This window comes from Helianthus annuus, chromosome 15, assembly GCF_002127325.2.
Source record: "Helianthus annuus cultivar XRQ/B chromosome 15, HanXRQr2.0-SUNRISE, whole genome shotgun sequence".
NCBI lineage: Eukaryota > Viridiplantae > Streptophyta > Magnoliopsida > Asterales > Asteraceae > Helianthus > Helianthus annuus.
The window spans coordinates 50720637-50733929 of record NC_035447.2 but is presented as its reverse complement, the minus strand read 5'-3'; the positions used below and the strand labels follow the sequence as shown (position 1 = coordinate 50733929).

Sequence of the window (13293 nt, the reverse complement as noted above, 5' to 3'; positions counted from 1 at the left end):
ATTATGAATTTAGGAGGTTCTTGTGAAAACTAGGATCCTTAGAAGAGAAATTTAGCAAAAGGACTTAGTGATTAAAAAAATTAACAAATGATTTGTTGATGTTGAAAAGGGTATTTGGTAAAACAACCATATAACTTCTATAAGATCTTATAAGTATTTGAGAAAGGTTGGTTGGATTTTGATTAAAAGTAGAAGGTGAGCATGTTTTAGTGATTAAGTCGAATATGAAGTTCATGGGCAAGAGTTTCATTGAGCCGATTAAATTGATAGGTAGCATTTCGTAAGGTTTTGAAGTTCGAGCAATAAAACGTTTTAAGACATGATTATGAATTTCGCGTATATGAGTTGAGTGAAAATAGATTGTAGAATAAGAAGTACGTTTGATAAAACAATGCATTTTGAAATCGGTATGAGTGGGTATTTTGAATAATCATAAACAATTTGGGTATAAAATATGATCGAGTTTGCATAATAAGATATTTTTGAAGAGATGTTTTGGTAACGATCACCTAGGTAAGGGAATCACCCCTAACTCGTTGGTGAGGTCGTTTTAAGGGAAGAGGGCTGGAGTCAATCGTCAAGGTAAGGAAGTCACTCCAATCTCGATGATACCTCTCCACTAGTTGTTACAAGGAATATGAATTTAAATTATATGAAAATCATGCATATATAAATGTATCGAAAAGGTTCGATATGTTGTGCGTGTGAAAAGAGAAATCAAAGGTAAACTCGAGGTTGAAAGATTGCATCGTATAAAATGAACGATAGAAACACATGTTTGACCAAAGTTTGGAGTGTTCCAAATGGAACTTTGACTAACCAAAGTGGTCGAAAAGTCTTTTGAATTTGAGAAGCATGCTTTGGCCTAATAGGTAAAATACTCTCGCCGACAAGTCGGTTAACGGTATTTACCCTTCCGGTTACTACATGTCCCAAATCAATCGAAGTTTCGAGACTTGGCGGGATTTATAAAAAAAAATACCAAGGAGTGGAACTAGTCGACAAGGTGCGGGTTTCACCCCTAACTTGACGATTTCGTATCCTAAGTGTGGTTGGTACTCGTCGGGTCAAAATTTAATTTCGACATGTTGACGAGGGTCCACTAGAATTTGAAATTTGAGTTTTACCATTAAGATGTGGATTTCACTCCTAGCTTAATGGCGATATCTCGTGTAAAAAAAGAATATGTAGATTGAGAGTCGTTCACCAAATTGTGGGTTTCACGCCTATTTTGGTGAATTCGTCTCGAGTGTTTACGGATTTAGAATAGTCGAGTAAAATGCATGAGGGAAAGAGTATGTTAAAGGAATAAACAACAAATATAAACTCACAATGAAGCATATTAAGAATAGCACATAATGAGTGGGACAATAAAACATGTATTAGCACATAATAAAGCAAGTATAGCATGTCAAGTGTTAACACATAAGCGACATATATGCTTAAAAGATCAAAAGAGAATAAATAAAAGCAAATAAGGTAGCATGCAAGTAGTTTCAAGTAAAACATAAGAATAAGGCTCTAAAACTATAGACTAGGCTAAAGCATTCCTACTTTTCCTAATTCCCTATAGTTATGGCTCTGATACCAATCTGTCACACCCCAACCAATGGCGGAAACATCGGGATGAGACGAAGTGTGAAGATTGCTCGAGACATCATAACGCTATTTGTGACAATAATTTAATAATCCAAATTTCATTTCCAAAATAAATTGTCAAAACATTACAAGAAAAGCAAATAACAACATTGTTCAACATAACATAAACAAAATTGATACAACACTTTAAACCTAAACGTCTAAGTGAGTATCTAGGCATCTTTGCTATCCGTTTTCATTTCATCATCATCAACCTGTAACATGTTTAAAAATACAATTCAATGCAAAAGCAAAGGCGAGTATACAAGTTTGGTACGTACATAGCATAAGATAAAAAGTGTGAACAATTCCTCATGGCAAGCATATGATTCAAGATAACATTAAATATGGCATGTGTCTAACATATCAAACCAAGAAAACGCAATATGCTCAAGACATAACCTCAAGTTTACGGGCGGGTCGTTAATCCTATAGCGCTACATATGTCAAGGTTTGGCTCGTACGAAGTTAATGATAAGTTCAACACATAAGAATAACCCAAGTTTAAAGTATCAAGCCATCACGTATACAAGCATGTTATAGGAACGTTCATGTGTTTAACAAAGTGTTCATGTGTAAGTTTTCAATAGGTAAACATGTTACACCCCAAAAGTGGTAAAAGTAAAAAGGGGAAATACGAGTATACTCACAAAGTTTGCATACGTTTTCCGATTATCCAATTGTTGACGAGTAGAGATTTAGAGTCCGAATGTATAAGGGTTAAAGTTCAAGTATGTTTAGAGTCGAGATTCGGTGTTTAAAACAACATAAAAATAAGATATGAGAATAACATGGAAAATAATCATTTAGTACATATGATGCTTGTTCTTGACACTAGGAAACTCGAAGGAGTTTAGATGTTTTCATGGAACAAGGTTCCATTAGAATCGTGACAAGTTATCATAGTCTAGGATGATGTAATCTAGTACCCCGACATATGAACACTAGTTCATCATCAAAGATTCGATTATTCGAATAATATATTTAGGTTATATAATATATGTCCAATAGTTCAAGCATGAGGTAGAAGATTAAAATCTTCATTTTGGTACCTCTAAATGTCATAGAAGTCATGTAGGAGGTAGGAAGATCAAGTCTTCCATTTAGGCACCTCTATGTGTTCACCACTACACTTGATGTAAAAAAAAACAACCAAGGAGGGTCATGAACATACAATAAAGAATAAGAAATATACACACTAACTAAGAGAAATCATCAAATCATGTGAGGATTGTATGTTTGGACAACCCAAGTTGTTCCATAATCACTCATGTATCAAAGACAAAGTTTGACATGACTTGTGGGTTAAAAACCCTAAACAAAACACCAAGTTTATGAGGTTTAATCCTCTGATTTTAAATGTCTCAACCTTGTTTTTAAGCTTAACCAACCATGGGATAAGTTGTAAGCATTAGGACATAGGTATGAGATGTGTTGGACACAAGTTGCATAGGTTTAAACAAGTCTTTGATGAACATAAAAACAAACAGAAAGTTTATGGACTATTTCGGGGCATTTCCAGGTCTGATTTCTCCAAGGAGAAGTCTAGGAATCGAACCCCATGATTATACAAGCAAGTAGGAAAAAGAATCGAGTGAATCGGATAAGAATTGAGTGAGTTATGCTCATTTTCGTGAAGGGGTGTCAATCTACTCGAACCCTTGCTTTCAGCTACGGTTTGGTGGATGTTTTGTGAGTTTTTAGGGTTGCAAAAGTGGTAGGGAGGCTGGTTATAAGTGGTATTTATAGGGGGAAGGATTAGGGTTTCAATGGGTTGGGCTTTAGAAGTGTTTAGAAGGGGTTACACCTTGAAACTAGCCCACAAAACCCAACTATATGGGCTGAATTTTGCTGAATTGGGGCTGCCATATTTCTTTATTTTTTTTATTTTTTTAAAACATTATAATGAGTAATTTTGTTAGTTAAGTTGTGTAATAATGTGCAACAATGTTTCCCCTAACTTGTAACAAGGTGAAATATGAAATAAAACATGATTTAACTAGGTAAAAAGTGTAATGTACAAGTTTTATTTACGAAGCAAGTTCCGTATTTTACAACGATTACAATGAAAGAATGGTTATAAGAACACAAGATTTCCAAATTTAGAATTTCACGTAAGGTTTCTAAATGTAGGAAGTTTGAAAACGCAGGGCGTTACAATACCAGCCGATCGACCGGGCCAGCCGATCGGCTAGCACATGGTCTCACACTTTAAAATTTCATGAAGCATAGTATCAAGGAAGGGATGTTCGATCGAACTGCGTTTGGGGAACATGACTCTTCGGATCATGAGATACTACTCTTCAACACTTAATCGTTTTTCACAACTCGTTCGTAGTAGGGAATGCCAGCCGATCGAACAGACTGTTCGATCGAGTGACATTCAGTTGAGGACTAATTCTGAAGTTCCTAGCCGATCGAGTGAGCTAGCCGATCGAGTGAGCTAGCCGATCGAGTGAGCTAGCCGATCGAGCGAACCGCTCGATCGATCGACTTGAAAGGTAGGAACACGTCAGTGTTCTCAAATGCTGCAACGAAAACTTCAAAAGTTCAAATCCTCAAACACAAACACACCAGAGGAAGAAACAATCCACTCGAATGGCCCAGCCGATCGAGCCAACCAGCCGATCGAACAGGACTGTCCAATCGGATATACCAGCCGATCGAACAGACCGTTCGATCGAACCTGCCGTTCTATTGACCAGCCTATTCGATCCATTCACACCTGTTTGCATTTCCACGTTACTCATTGTTGTGCTATCGAACTATTCAGGCTAACCCTACTCTTAGCGCTCCCTTCAATCCATAATCAATCACTGTGAGTATACTCGAACCCTTTTTGCTATAGCACTTTTGGGTGTTACATACGTTACTTATCAAAATCACAATCGAACACACTATTCAAACTATTTGAACGCTAACCATTTGCATGTGCTACTTGACTGAATGAATGTTGTTTATTATGTTTACACGTGGAGTGCTATCTACCTGCCTTAGCAACATAGTACTATAGTTTGGACTCAGCACCCGTTCACACGGGGGTTGTTAAGGACAATCTACTTGCATGATTTACGGTGGTGATCATGTATTGCGAACTGTCTCGGACAGTCAACCCGCAGTCATTGGTATTGATAGGTCCATGTCGATAATTTACATGCATCATTGCCCTCTGTGTACGTGCCTGGTTATGCGTAAACTATTCGAACTCTATATGCTATTATCAAACTTGTATGCTCACTTTTACATTATATGTATTGACTTTATTTTAACGTATGTGACAGGTGCTTAAGTTGCTAGGATGCTTAGGCGCGTGGTGATGAAATCGAGGCTAGGGAGTCTAGAAATAATAAACAATTGTCTGTAATAATAACTGAATCTGAGTTGTCGGAACGGAATTATTTGCCTAGTTGCTTTCTATGATAACTTGTTTATTTATTTGGGACACGGTATGGGACGTGTCATTTAAACTGAATTTATATTATAGTTGTTGTGGAAATTTCTGGACAATCTGTTTCGCTCAGTGCCACGCCCCGATGATTCCGCCATCGGTTGGGGTGTGACAAAGCCGCCCCTATTTATATAAGGTGCTGTTTGTTTTTTCAGATGTAAAATGTCTGTAGTCTGCGAACCACATCTGCAGGCATCTGCAAGAGAAGATGTGGTCCAAATGTCTGCAGTCTGCAAGGAGAAGAGGGTTTGTTTTTTTCCTTCAAAAACAACTTCACACACACAACACACACAAGCTCTCTCTCTCTCTCTCTGCTCTCTCTCTACAAACTCTCTCTCTCTCTACAACCACCACCACCACCACCACCACCGCACCACCTCTGCCACCACCACCGCACCACCTCCGCCATCACACCACCGCCTCTCTCTCTCTCTACGGTCTCTCTCTCCCACAGAACTCTCTCTCTCTCTACAACCACCACCACCACCGCACCACCTCCGCCACCACCACCGCACCACCTCCGCCATCACACAGGTCTCTCACATGTCTCTCTCTCTCACACACAGGTCTCTCTCTCTCACAGGTGGCGTGACGACGAAACGGCCGACCACCCCCTTCCTTCGATCTGTGTAATCGGCCGACCACCCCCTTCCTTCGATCTGTGTAATCGGATGAGTCGACGGGAGAGAGAGAAGCCGGAGAGGTTGAAGGTGACGGTGGAGGTGGGTTGAAGGTGGAAGTGGAGGTGGTGCTGGGTTTTAAAGATCTGATTGTGTAGAGAAATGAGAGAGAGGAGGAAGATGTTTTGAAGATCTGATTGTGTGTGAAGAAGTAAGACATATGCTTTTTTTTAAGCTAATTAAAGCACTTTTCAGATCTTCTTTTATAAAAAAAACAAACAGTCTTCAATGTCTTTTGTCTGCCCGCCTGAAGACATTGGCCCCTTGCAGATGTTTTAGGAAAAACAAACACCCCTAACTTTAGATATTCATGCTTATTTTTATCGAGTCATGAAAATATAATGAAACTATCTGATATAAAATCCTTTTTGAGGACTTTTAGCATCATACATTTTTCTATAATATAATGAAACCATCCGACGTAAAATCTTTTTTAGGACTTTTAGCATCATACATTTTTCTATAATTTTGTTTCCAAAGTATTTATATAAACTTGATGCAAAAAGCTCACACCCGTTTAATAAAATACACACAACACTCGCTTTTTATAGTTGGTCATGAACTGTCGACCTCTAGTAGAGATGAAACTATTTAACCCGTCAAAATGCTATTGGGCTGAATGCGGTTTTACATTGTCACACTCGGTTTGTTTATGTTTATTTTTTTAGCTGGACACAAACGTCGACCTCTAACGAAGAATGAACTATTTAACCCACCATAATACCATTTGGCTAAATCCAGCTTCACACTATCACACATGGTTTGTTTTTGTTTTTATTTTTATTTTCAACGGGATTTGAACCCTTAACCCTTAATTGAGAGTAAGTTAATTAATATACCAAGATAGTATTAGGTGAGATTTTAGAGTGAATACTAGTGTATTTGTGAATTGAATGAATAAATCCTGTCCATTAATTTATATCAAATCGTAAAACACATTAGTGTATTTTCATCATCAAATCCTGACTATTGATTTATACTTGTGTATTGATAATTAAAAGCTACTATTAGTTTAATAGTGTTCACAATTAAAAGAGTAGATACCTAACCCTAGGGGTGTGCATGGGTCGGTTTGGGTCGGTTTTTACTATTAACCATAACCATAACCGCTAGTTCGGTTATGGAGTTTTGGTAACCATAACCATAACCAAACTTTGGTTATGGTTAATCGGTTATGAAGTCGGTTATGGTTCGGTTTTGGTTAATTTCGGTTAAGTAACCAAGCAAGGTTTGAAATAAATATGGTTGTGCACGATTTGAACTTAGCTTGAGCCTATTTTATAAGATAACGAAGTCTAAACTTTTTGGTTAAACTACTGATTTAGAGTTCTTTTTAATAAGGTAATTCTCAAACAAAAACAATTATGGCCATAACACCTTAGTTCTTTATCAAAATAAATGACATCTACATCAAGATCATTTTGTTACTAACATACTTTTATCTTAGTAAAGACCCTCTATATGGTTTTGTAAAACACAAATCTATTATATAAAGTTAACATCACAAGTTCGGTTCGGTTTCGGTTATATTCGGTTAACCAAAGCTTCATAACCATAACCATAACCGATTGAGCGGTTATACAAAGTTTCATAACCATAACCATTGGTTATATTGGTTATCGGTTATTAGTAGTTCGGTTATATCGGTTATGGTGGTTAATTTGCTCACCCCTACCTAACCCTATATTAGTTTAAGAGTTAATAGCCAAAATGGTCCCTGAGGTTTGCTTACTTTTGCCACTTTAGTCCAAAATCCAAATTTTTTAAATCTGGGTCCCTGAGGTTTGCATTTTGTTGCCTTTTTAGTCCAAATTTCAAAAACCCCCTTTTTTGACTGTTGCAACTAGCCTATTTTGTCCTTTTGCGCAGGGGTATTCTGGGTTCTTGATCTGAGTTTGTTATAATAACTCATAAAAATGACCAAAATACCCCTGCACAAAAGGACAAAATAGGTTGGTTGCAACAGTCAAAAAAGGGAGTTTTTGAAATTTGGACTAAAATGGCAACAAAATGCAAACCTCAGGGACCCAGATTTAAAAATTTTGGAATTTGGACTAAAGTGGCAAAAGTGAGCAAACCTCAGGGACCATTTTGGCTATTAACTCTTAGTTTAAATACGGTTTTACATTTACGCACTTTTGTTACATGACCTAGAGTTCTTCGACTTGTGTATCATCTAAACGGCGTCGTATCATCTCGCAGTCTTCACCAAACGTCGTTAAAACACACAGTGGAACCACAAATCGTGCGTGTGTGAGAGAGAAACAACCAGCGATGAGCGGAGCAGCCTCGTATCTGGCTCGGAGAGCCGCACAGAAGGAGAGAGTGAGAATCCTCTACAGACGTGCTCTCAAAGACACTCTCAATTGGGCCGTTCATCGTCATCTCTTCTACCCCGATGTATTTCTTTTCATTTCATTTCCCCCTTTTTCTAGGGTTTTCTTTTCGATCTATCATCATCTATATCCTCGATTGATCGATTTAGGTTTAATTGTTGTGATTTGATTTGTTTCAGGCTGATGCACTTCGTGAGAGATTTGATGCGAATAAGAATGTGGTTAGTTTCTCTTGCATTTTGTAAAACCCTAACAAGTTACTTTTGCATTCATATATTGCTGATTTGTAGATATATGTTACTTTTAAGGTAGAGTGAGTGGATGTTAGTATGTTATTCGAATTAGTCTGAACTAGTTTCTATTAACTGTGAATTTATCAGTGCTTCACATGTATGTGTGTTTTCAAATGGTTCATTTAACATTAGGAACATTATTTACATTATGTGATTTAGAGTTTTGTTTCGTACTTTCGTATGAAGCACTAATTTTCCAGTGGTAAGTTGGTTTAAAAAAAGTGAGACTAGGCGTGCCTCAGGCGCAAGGCGCACAAAAAAGCGTATGGCTTAATAGATTGTGCATCAGGATGTTTGTTCATAACTTCATATAGTTTTTTGGTTGTGCATAGTTGTTGTTTGTATATTAAAATTATATATATAAACTTCTTTATAACTTATTTTGGGTAGATGATGTTAAAAACTTATGAGAAAATAAGAAAAAAACTGTATAAATAAAGTGTGCCTCAGCTCGGGACTTTATCGCCTAGGTGTGCCTGGTGCTTTTTAAAACCAAGTTGTCTACATTGAAAAGCATTCTCTTAAAGACAGTTCTTAAAAAGTTTATGGTAGTTTTCAAATTTTACAAAGTTGAAATGCGTATCAACTTTGAAGTTAGAAGTATTTCTGGATTTCCCAAGCATTGAAAGGTGCTTAGCTTTTATTGGTTGTAGTAGCACATTGCCACATTGCATGTTATACATCTTATTGTTAGCTTAATCCTGAATGCGTTCCATTTTATGGCTACTAATGTTCAATCCAGAAGTCTGGTCATTGCATATATAGTTATATGCATGATGGTCCATTACTTTCGCAGTTCAGCTTTCAGAGTTTCTTTCTGTTTAGATGGGAAGCATGTCATGGTTGATAAGTACATTTAATTAAATTAATAAGGACATACATTACCTCTTTTCACCATTTAGAAACTCTTCTTGAACTGTAACTCATGGGTGAATCACAATGTTAAGATCTGGCTGATTTGTGCATCTTATGCGTTATGTTTTATATGTCCAGGAAGATATAGAGACTATTGATAGAATGATTGCTGATGGTGAGTCACAGTACAACAAGTGGCGCCATCCTGATCCTTACATTGGTAAGTGCCAGTAGAATTTAAGGTTGCGTTTGGTATAATGGACTCATGGAAGGAATGAAATATTGCACTATTACCCAGTTGTATTGCTTATTATTCAATTATGTGATCTGATTAAAAGTCTTAAGGCTGAAATAATTTTTTTTTTTGTTTGCTCCTATTTAACAGTTCCATGGGCTCCTGGTGGCAGCAAGTTTACTCGCAACCCTGAACCACCTGCTGGGGTAATCTTCTACTCCTCTCATTAGTACGCTTTTTAATATTGTATACAAATGTCATATTTCCATCCTCATAGTAAGCACTACTCATTTTTGGTAGTTAGCCTGAAAGATAAATAGTTACATGTTATAAGCAGGTTAGAAGTTTCATTACTATCCCTTTAGTCTAATAAAAAGGAGGAATAAAGCTGCCTTTTTTTTCTATTTAGGCCTGTAAACGAACCGAACGTTCATGACCTGTTCATTAACTTGTTCGGCGGGAAGCTCATTTATGTTCGATTATTTATTTAATAAACGAACGAACATGAACACAATTTTTTGTTCATTTAATTAAACAAGCGATCGTGAACACAAATGTTTGTTCATTTAATTAAACAAACGAGTATTAACACATTTTTTTGTACATTTAGTTAAACAAACGAACATGAACACACGTTTTGTTTGTTCATTCATGTTCGTGAACGTCCGTTTATGTTCGTGAACGTCCGTTTATGTTCGTTCATTAGTGTTCATTTATGTTCTTTTATTTACATTTGTTTATGTTAGTTTGTTTACATTCGTTTCAATTTAAATACATAAGTAGTTATATTTGTATAAATATTAAACATAAAAGGAACTTTCTATCTACTTATATAAATATAACTAATTGGCAATTGAGCTTTCTAGTAATAAAAATGAATTTCCATTGGAATTTATCTTAATTAATCACTAACTTATATAAAAAAGTGCTTTATGTTTAGTAAATTATGTTTATTTGTGTTCATTGATGTTTCTTATGTTATTTTCATTTGGTTTGTTTATTGTTTGTTAAATTATGTTCGTTTGAGTTTGTTTATGTTCGTTTACGTGTTCTTTTAGGTTTTAAACGAACACGAACATGCCCATTTTCTTAATAAACGACCATGAACAAAAAAATGTGTTCGATTATATGTTCGTGTTCGTGTTCGTGTTTGTGTTCAGTTAAAGTTAAATGAAGGAACACGAACATGCCTTTGTTCATGTTCGTTCGGTTCATTTACAGGCCTATTTGTATTTTCAGTCCAGTTTCTTCTGCAATTTTAATTGGCATGCAGAAGATCTCGTTTTTTGTGTTTTAAACCCTTGCAACTTGCTTCATAGGTCTCAAGTTCGAAATATGAAACCATCCAGACTAACAAGAATTTTATGATCTTTCTCATGTGCTCTAGAGAACATAGTATAGTACAATAAAGGACAAAATTGGTATTTGAATGGTTCATCATTGGCACGTTCACGTTTGTTTCTAGATTGTTATCATATATCTTGTGAATTTTTAGCAACATTTATAAGAAATACATCTAGCACATATGGATATGCTAGGAAAACGTGACATCCTACATCTACATGCATTTAATAATCAGGCTCCATGATCAGTATTTATGTGCTCTTTGTGCTAAAGCTCTTAAATTTGTGGTTACTGCAGATTGAGATAGTTTATAATTATGGTCGAGAGGATCATTAGCTGAAAGCAATATGGGCTCCATGGCAATAAATCAAGGTTAGAACCAAATTGGTTATGCCATTCAGTAATTGTTCTCTATATAATAAGAATTAAACTCCAGGCATCTATCTGATCTCCCTAACAGATGGACTTTTGATTCCATAAAACTTCTGTTTTTTTACGTTTGTCTTCTACTTGCTCATTCTGGCTCATAATAACTGTGTATTTTTTTTATTATTATTTTTTTTGTAATTGTAATTTTCGATGTTAAGCACAAAGTTTTCCCCCCTGCAAATTCTGAAGCTTAATCACATGCTTGTCAATGATCATTATAAGCTTAATAGAGTGGCCAAACTAGAAATGGAAAAAAGTTGGTCGAAACAGGTCCTTTCTAAGGGGTCAAAGTGGTCCGGTTTGGTTTGGCTGAACACAAACCTTTTAACGGGCAAAATTATTATATAAGGTGAGTTAGAAGGCTTTATGCATGTGAATGCACTTGGAATGACTAAGGACTTCTACACCTTTTTTTGCTAGTTAAAATTTTTAAAAATTATCTTCCAAAAAAAATGACTTCGGACTTCCACACACACACAAACACGTTCTTTTGGTATATGCTCAAGCAGTCACTTAAGTTAAAGAGAAGTGCATAACATCACTTTGGTTTATGCTATTAACGGGACATTCAATCTCGTGTTTTTGCTTACTTTTGCAATTTGTTATATGTTGGCAGGTTACTCAAGAAGCAAGTGCCTCGTATTACTTTTTGTCCGTAATGACGATTTGTCGTCGGTATGAAATGTTTTCTTGAATGTGTTTTGATTAGCACCTAGTGTTGATAACTTTCCCAATTTGATGCCCATGACTTTCTTTATCACTGACTTGCAATATTTCTTCCCATTTTGGCAACTTCTATGCAAAACTTACATGCTTGTATGCTATCAATAAGCTGATGGATCTTAAACTTACTTTATTTATCTTGTGTTTTAGATAATAAATTGTCTAAACAATGTTCTTATTCTTAAATTGAATCTGTAGATTTTTTATTGAACATGTGACCTAAAGGTGCACATACAGGTTAACTGGTTTTTTTTTCATATTGGTTATTAACCGAACTGGTTATTGATTGACTTGGTCAAAACCGGTTAGGTCAATAACCATTCTTTTTTTTTTTTTTTTTTGAAATCATCATCATCATCATATTCACTAAATCCCACCAATAGCAAAGCTAAGGTAGGGTCCGAGGATGGTAGATGTAGACAGCCTTATCTCTACTCTGTAGGAATAGAGAGACTGCTTCCAGTGAGACCCCCGGCTCTAGTTAACCAACTGTTAACAGAAGTTACACCAGGAAACTTACACCAAATTGCACAACAGCATCAACCAAAACATTTTTAAATCCTATACAATCTAAATTGAACCCACAACAATCCTTCCATGTGAGCCTTTTTCCGATACGTTATCCATAAAAACTCGAACACTCTGATCTCCTCCTTGATCCGAGCCCCATTAATCAGCTTATTATCGAGTACCGCGTCATTCCGGTGTTTCCATATGCGCCATAATGCTGATTCTATGACCAAATAGACTGCCTTTTGCCATCTTCTCGACCCCCTATTCCTCTTATGAATGTTAGCGACATCTTTGAGATCCAACTAGGGCTGTAAACGAACCGAACGTTCAGCGAACAGTTCGTGAACCGTTCGGCGGGAAGTTCGTTTATGTTCGTTCGATTAGCTTAATAAACGAACACGAACAAAAGATTTCGTTCAGTTAGCTTAGCGAACGAACACGAACAAAGGTCTTGTTCGTTCAACTGCGTTCGTGAACGTTCGGTAATATGTCCGATTACGTTTTTATGTACGCTCGTTCGTGTTCTTTTGATTATATTAAAAAAATAACGAATAACAAACCTTTTATCTAACCATATTGAAAACTTGAAACCTTTTTTTTCTAAGTTACCTAAAATTTAGACATTCAAGACATTTTTTTAATACGGTTATGTATAAGTTGGTAAATAATTCTGGATAATAATGTCTAAGTTAGTTAAACTTGATTTATCATTTGGTGGCTGTAGTAGACTTCTAGTGTTTTGATTTATGATTTGATGGTTATGTTTAACTACTTATGTCCAATGTTTAAGGTTAATAAT

The 13293-nt window shown here is 36.1% G+C and overlaps 1 protein-coding gene across 1 annotated transcript; it reads left to right on the top strand.

The window, feature by feature from the left end:
• Positions 1 to 7910: 7910 nt before the first annotated feature.
• On the top strand, positions 7911 to 12135 carry LOC110911541 (NADH dehydrogenase [ubiquinone] 1 beta subcomplex subunit 9). The gene is made up of 6 exons (XM_022156169.2): positions 7911 to 8166; positions 8282 to 8323; positions 9389 to 9470; positions 9636 to 9691; positions 11127 to 11201; positions 11875 to 12135. The coding sequence occupies exons 1-5, from the start codon at positions 8041 to 8043 to the stop codon at positions 11163 to 11165; spliced, it is 345 nt and encodes a 114-aa protein (XP_022011861.1). The 5' UTR covers positions 7911 to 8040; the 3' UTR covers positions 11166 to 11201; positions 11875 to 12135.
• The last annotated feature ends 1158 nt before the right edge of the window (positions 12136 to 13293 follow it).

What these genes read in the sequence shown, in the direction of transcription:
- LOC110911541 (XM_022156169.2), top strand. Translation starts at nt 8,041, where the DNA reads ATGAGCGGAGCAGCCTCGTATCTGGCTCGGAGAGCCGCACAGAAGGAG. An exon ending in GTCATCTCTTCTACCCCGAT is followed by an intron (nt 8,167 to 8,281) that starts GTATTTCTTTTC and finishes GATTTGTTTCAG; the next exon opens with GCTGATGCACTTCGTGAGAG. An exon ending in CCATCCTGATCCTTACATTG is followed by an intron (nt 9,471 to 9,635) that starts GTAAGTGCCAGT and finishes CCTATTTAACAG; the next exon opens with TTCCATGGGCTCCTGGTGGC.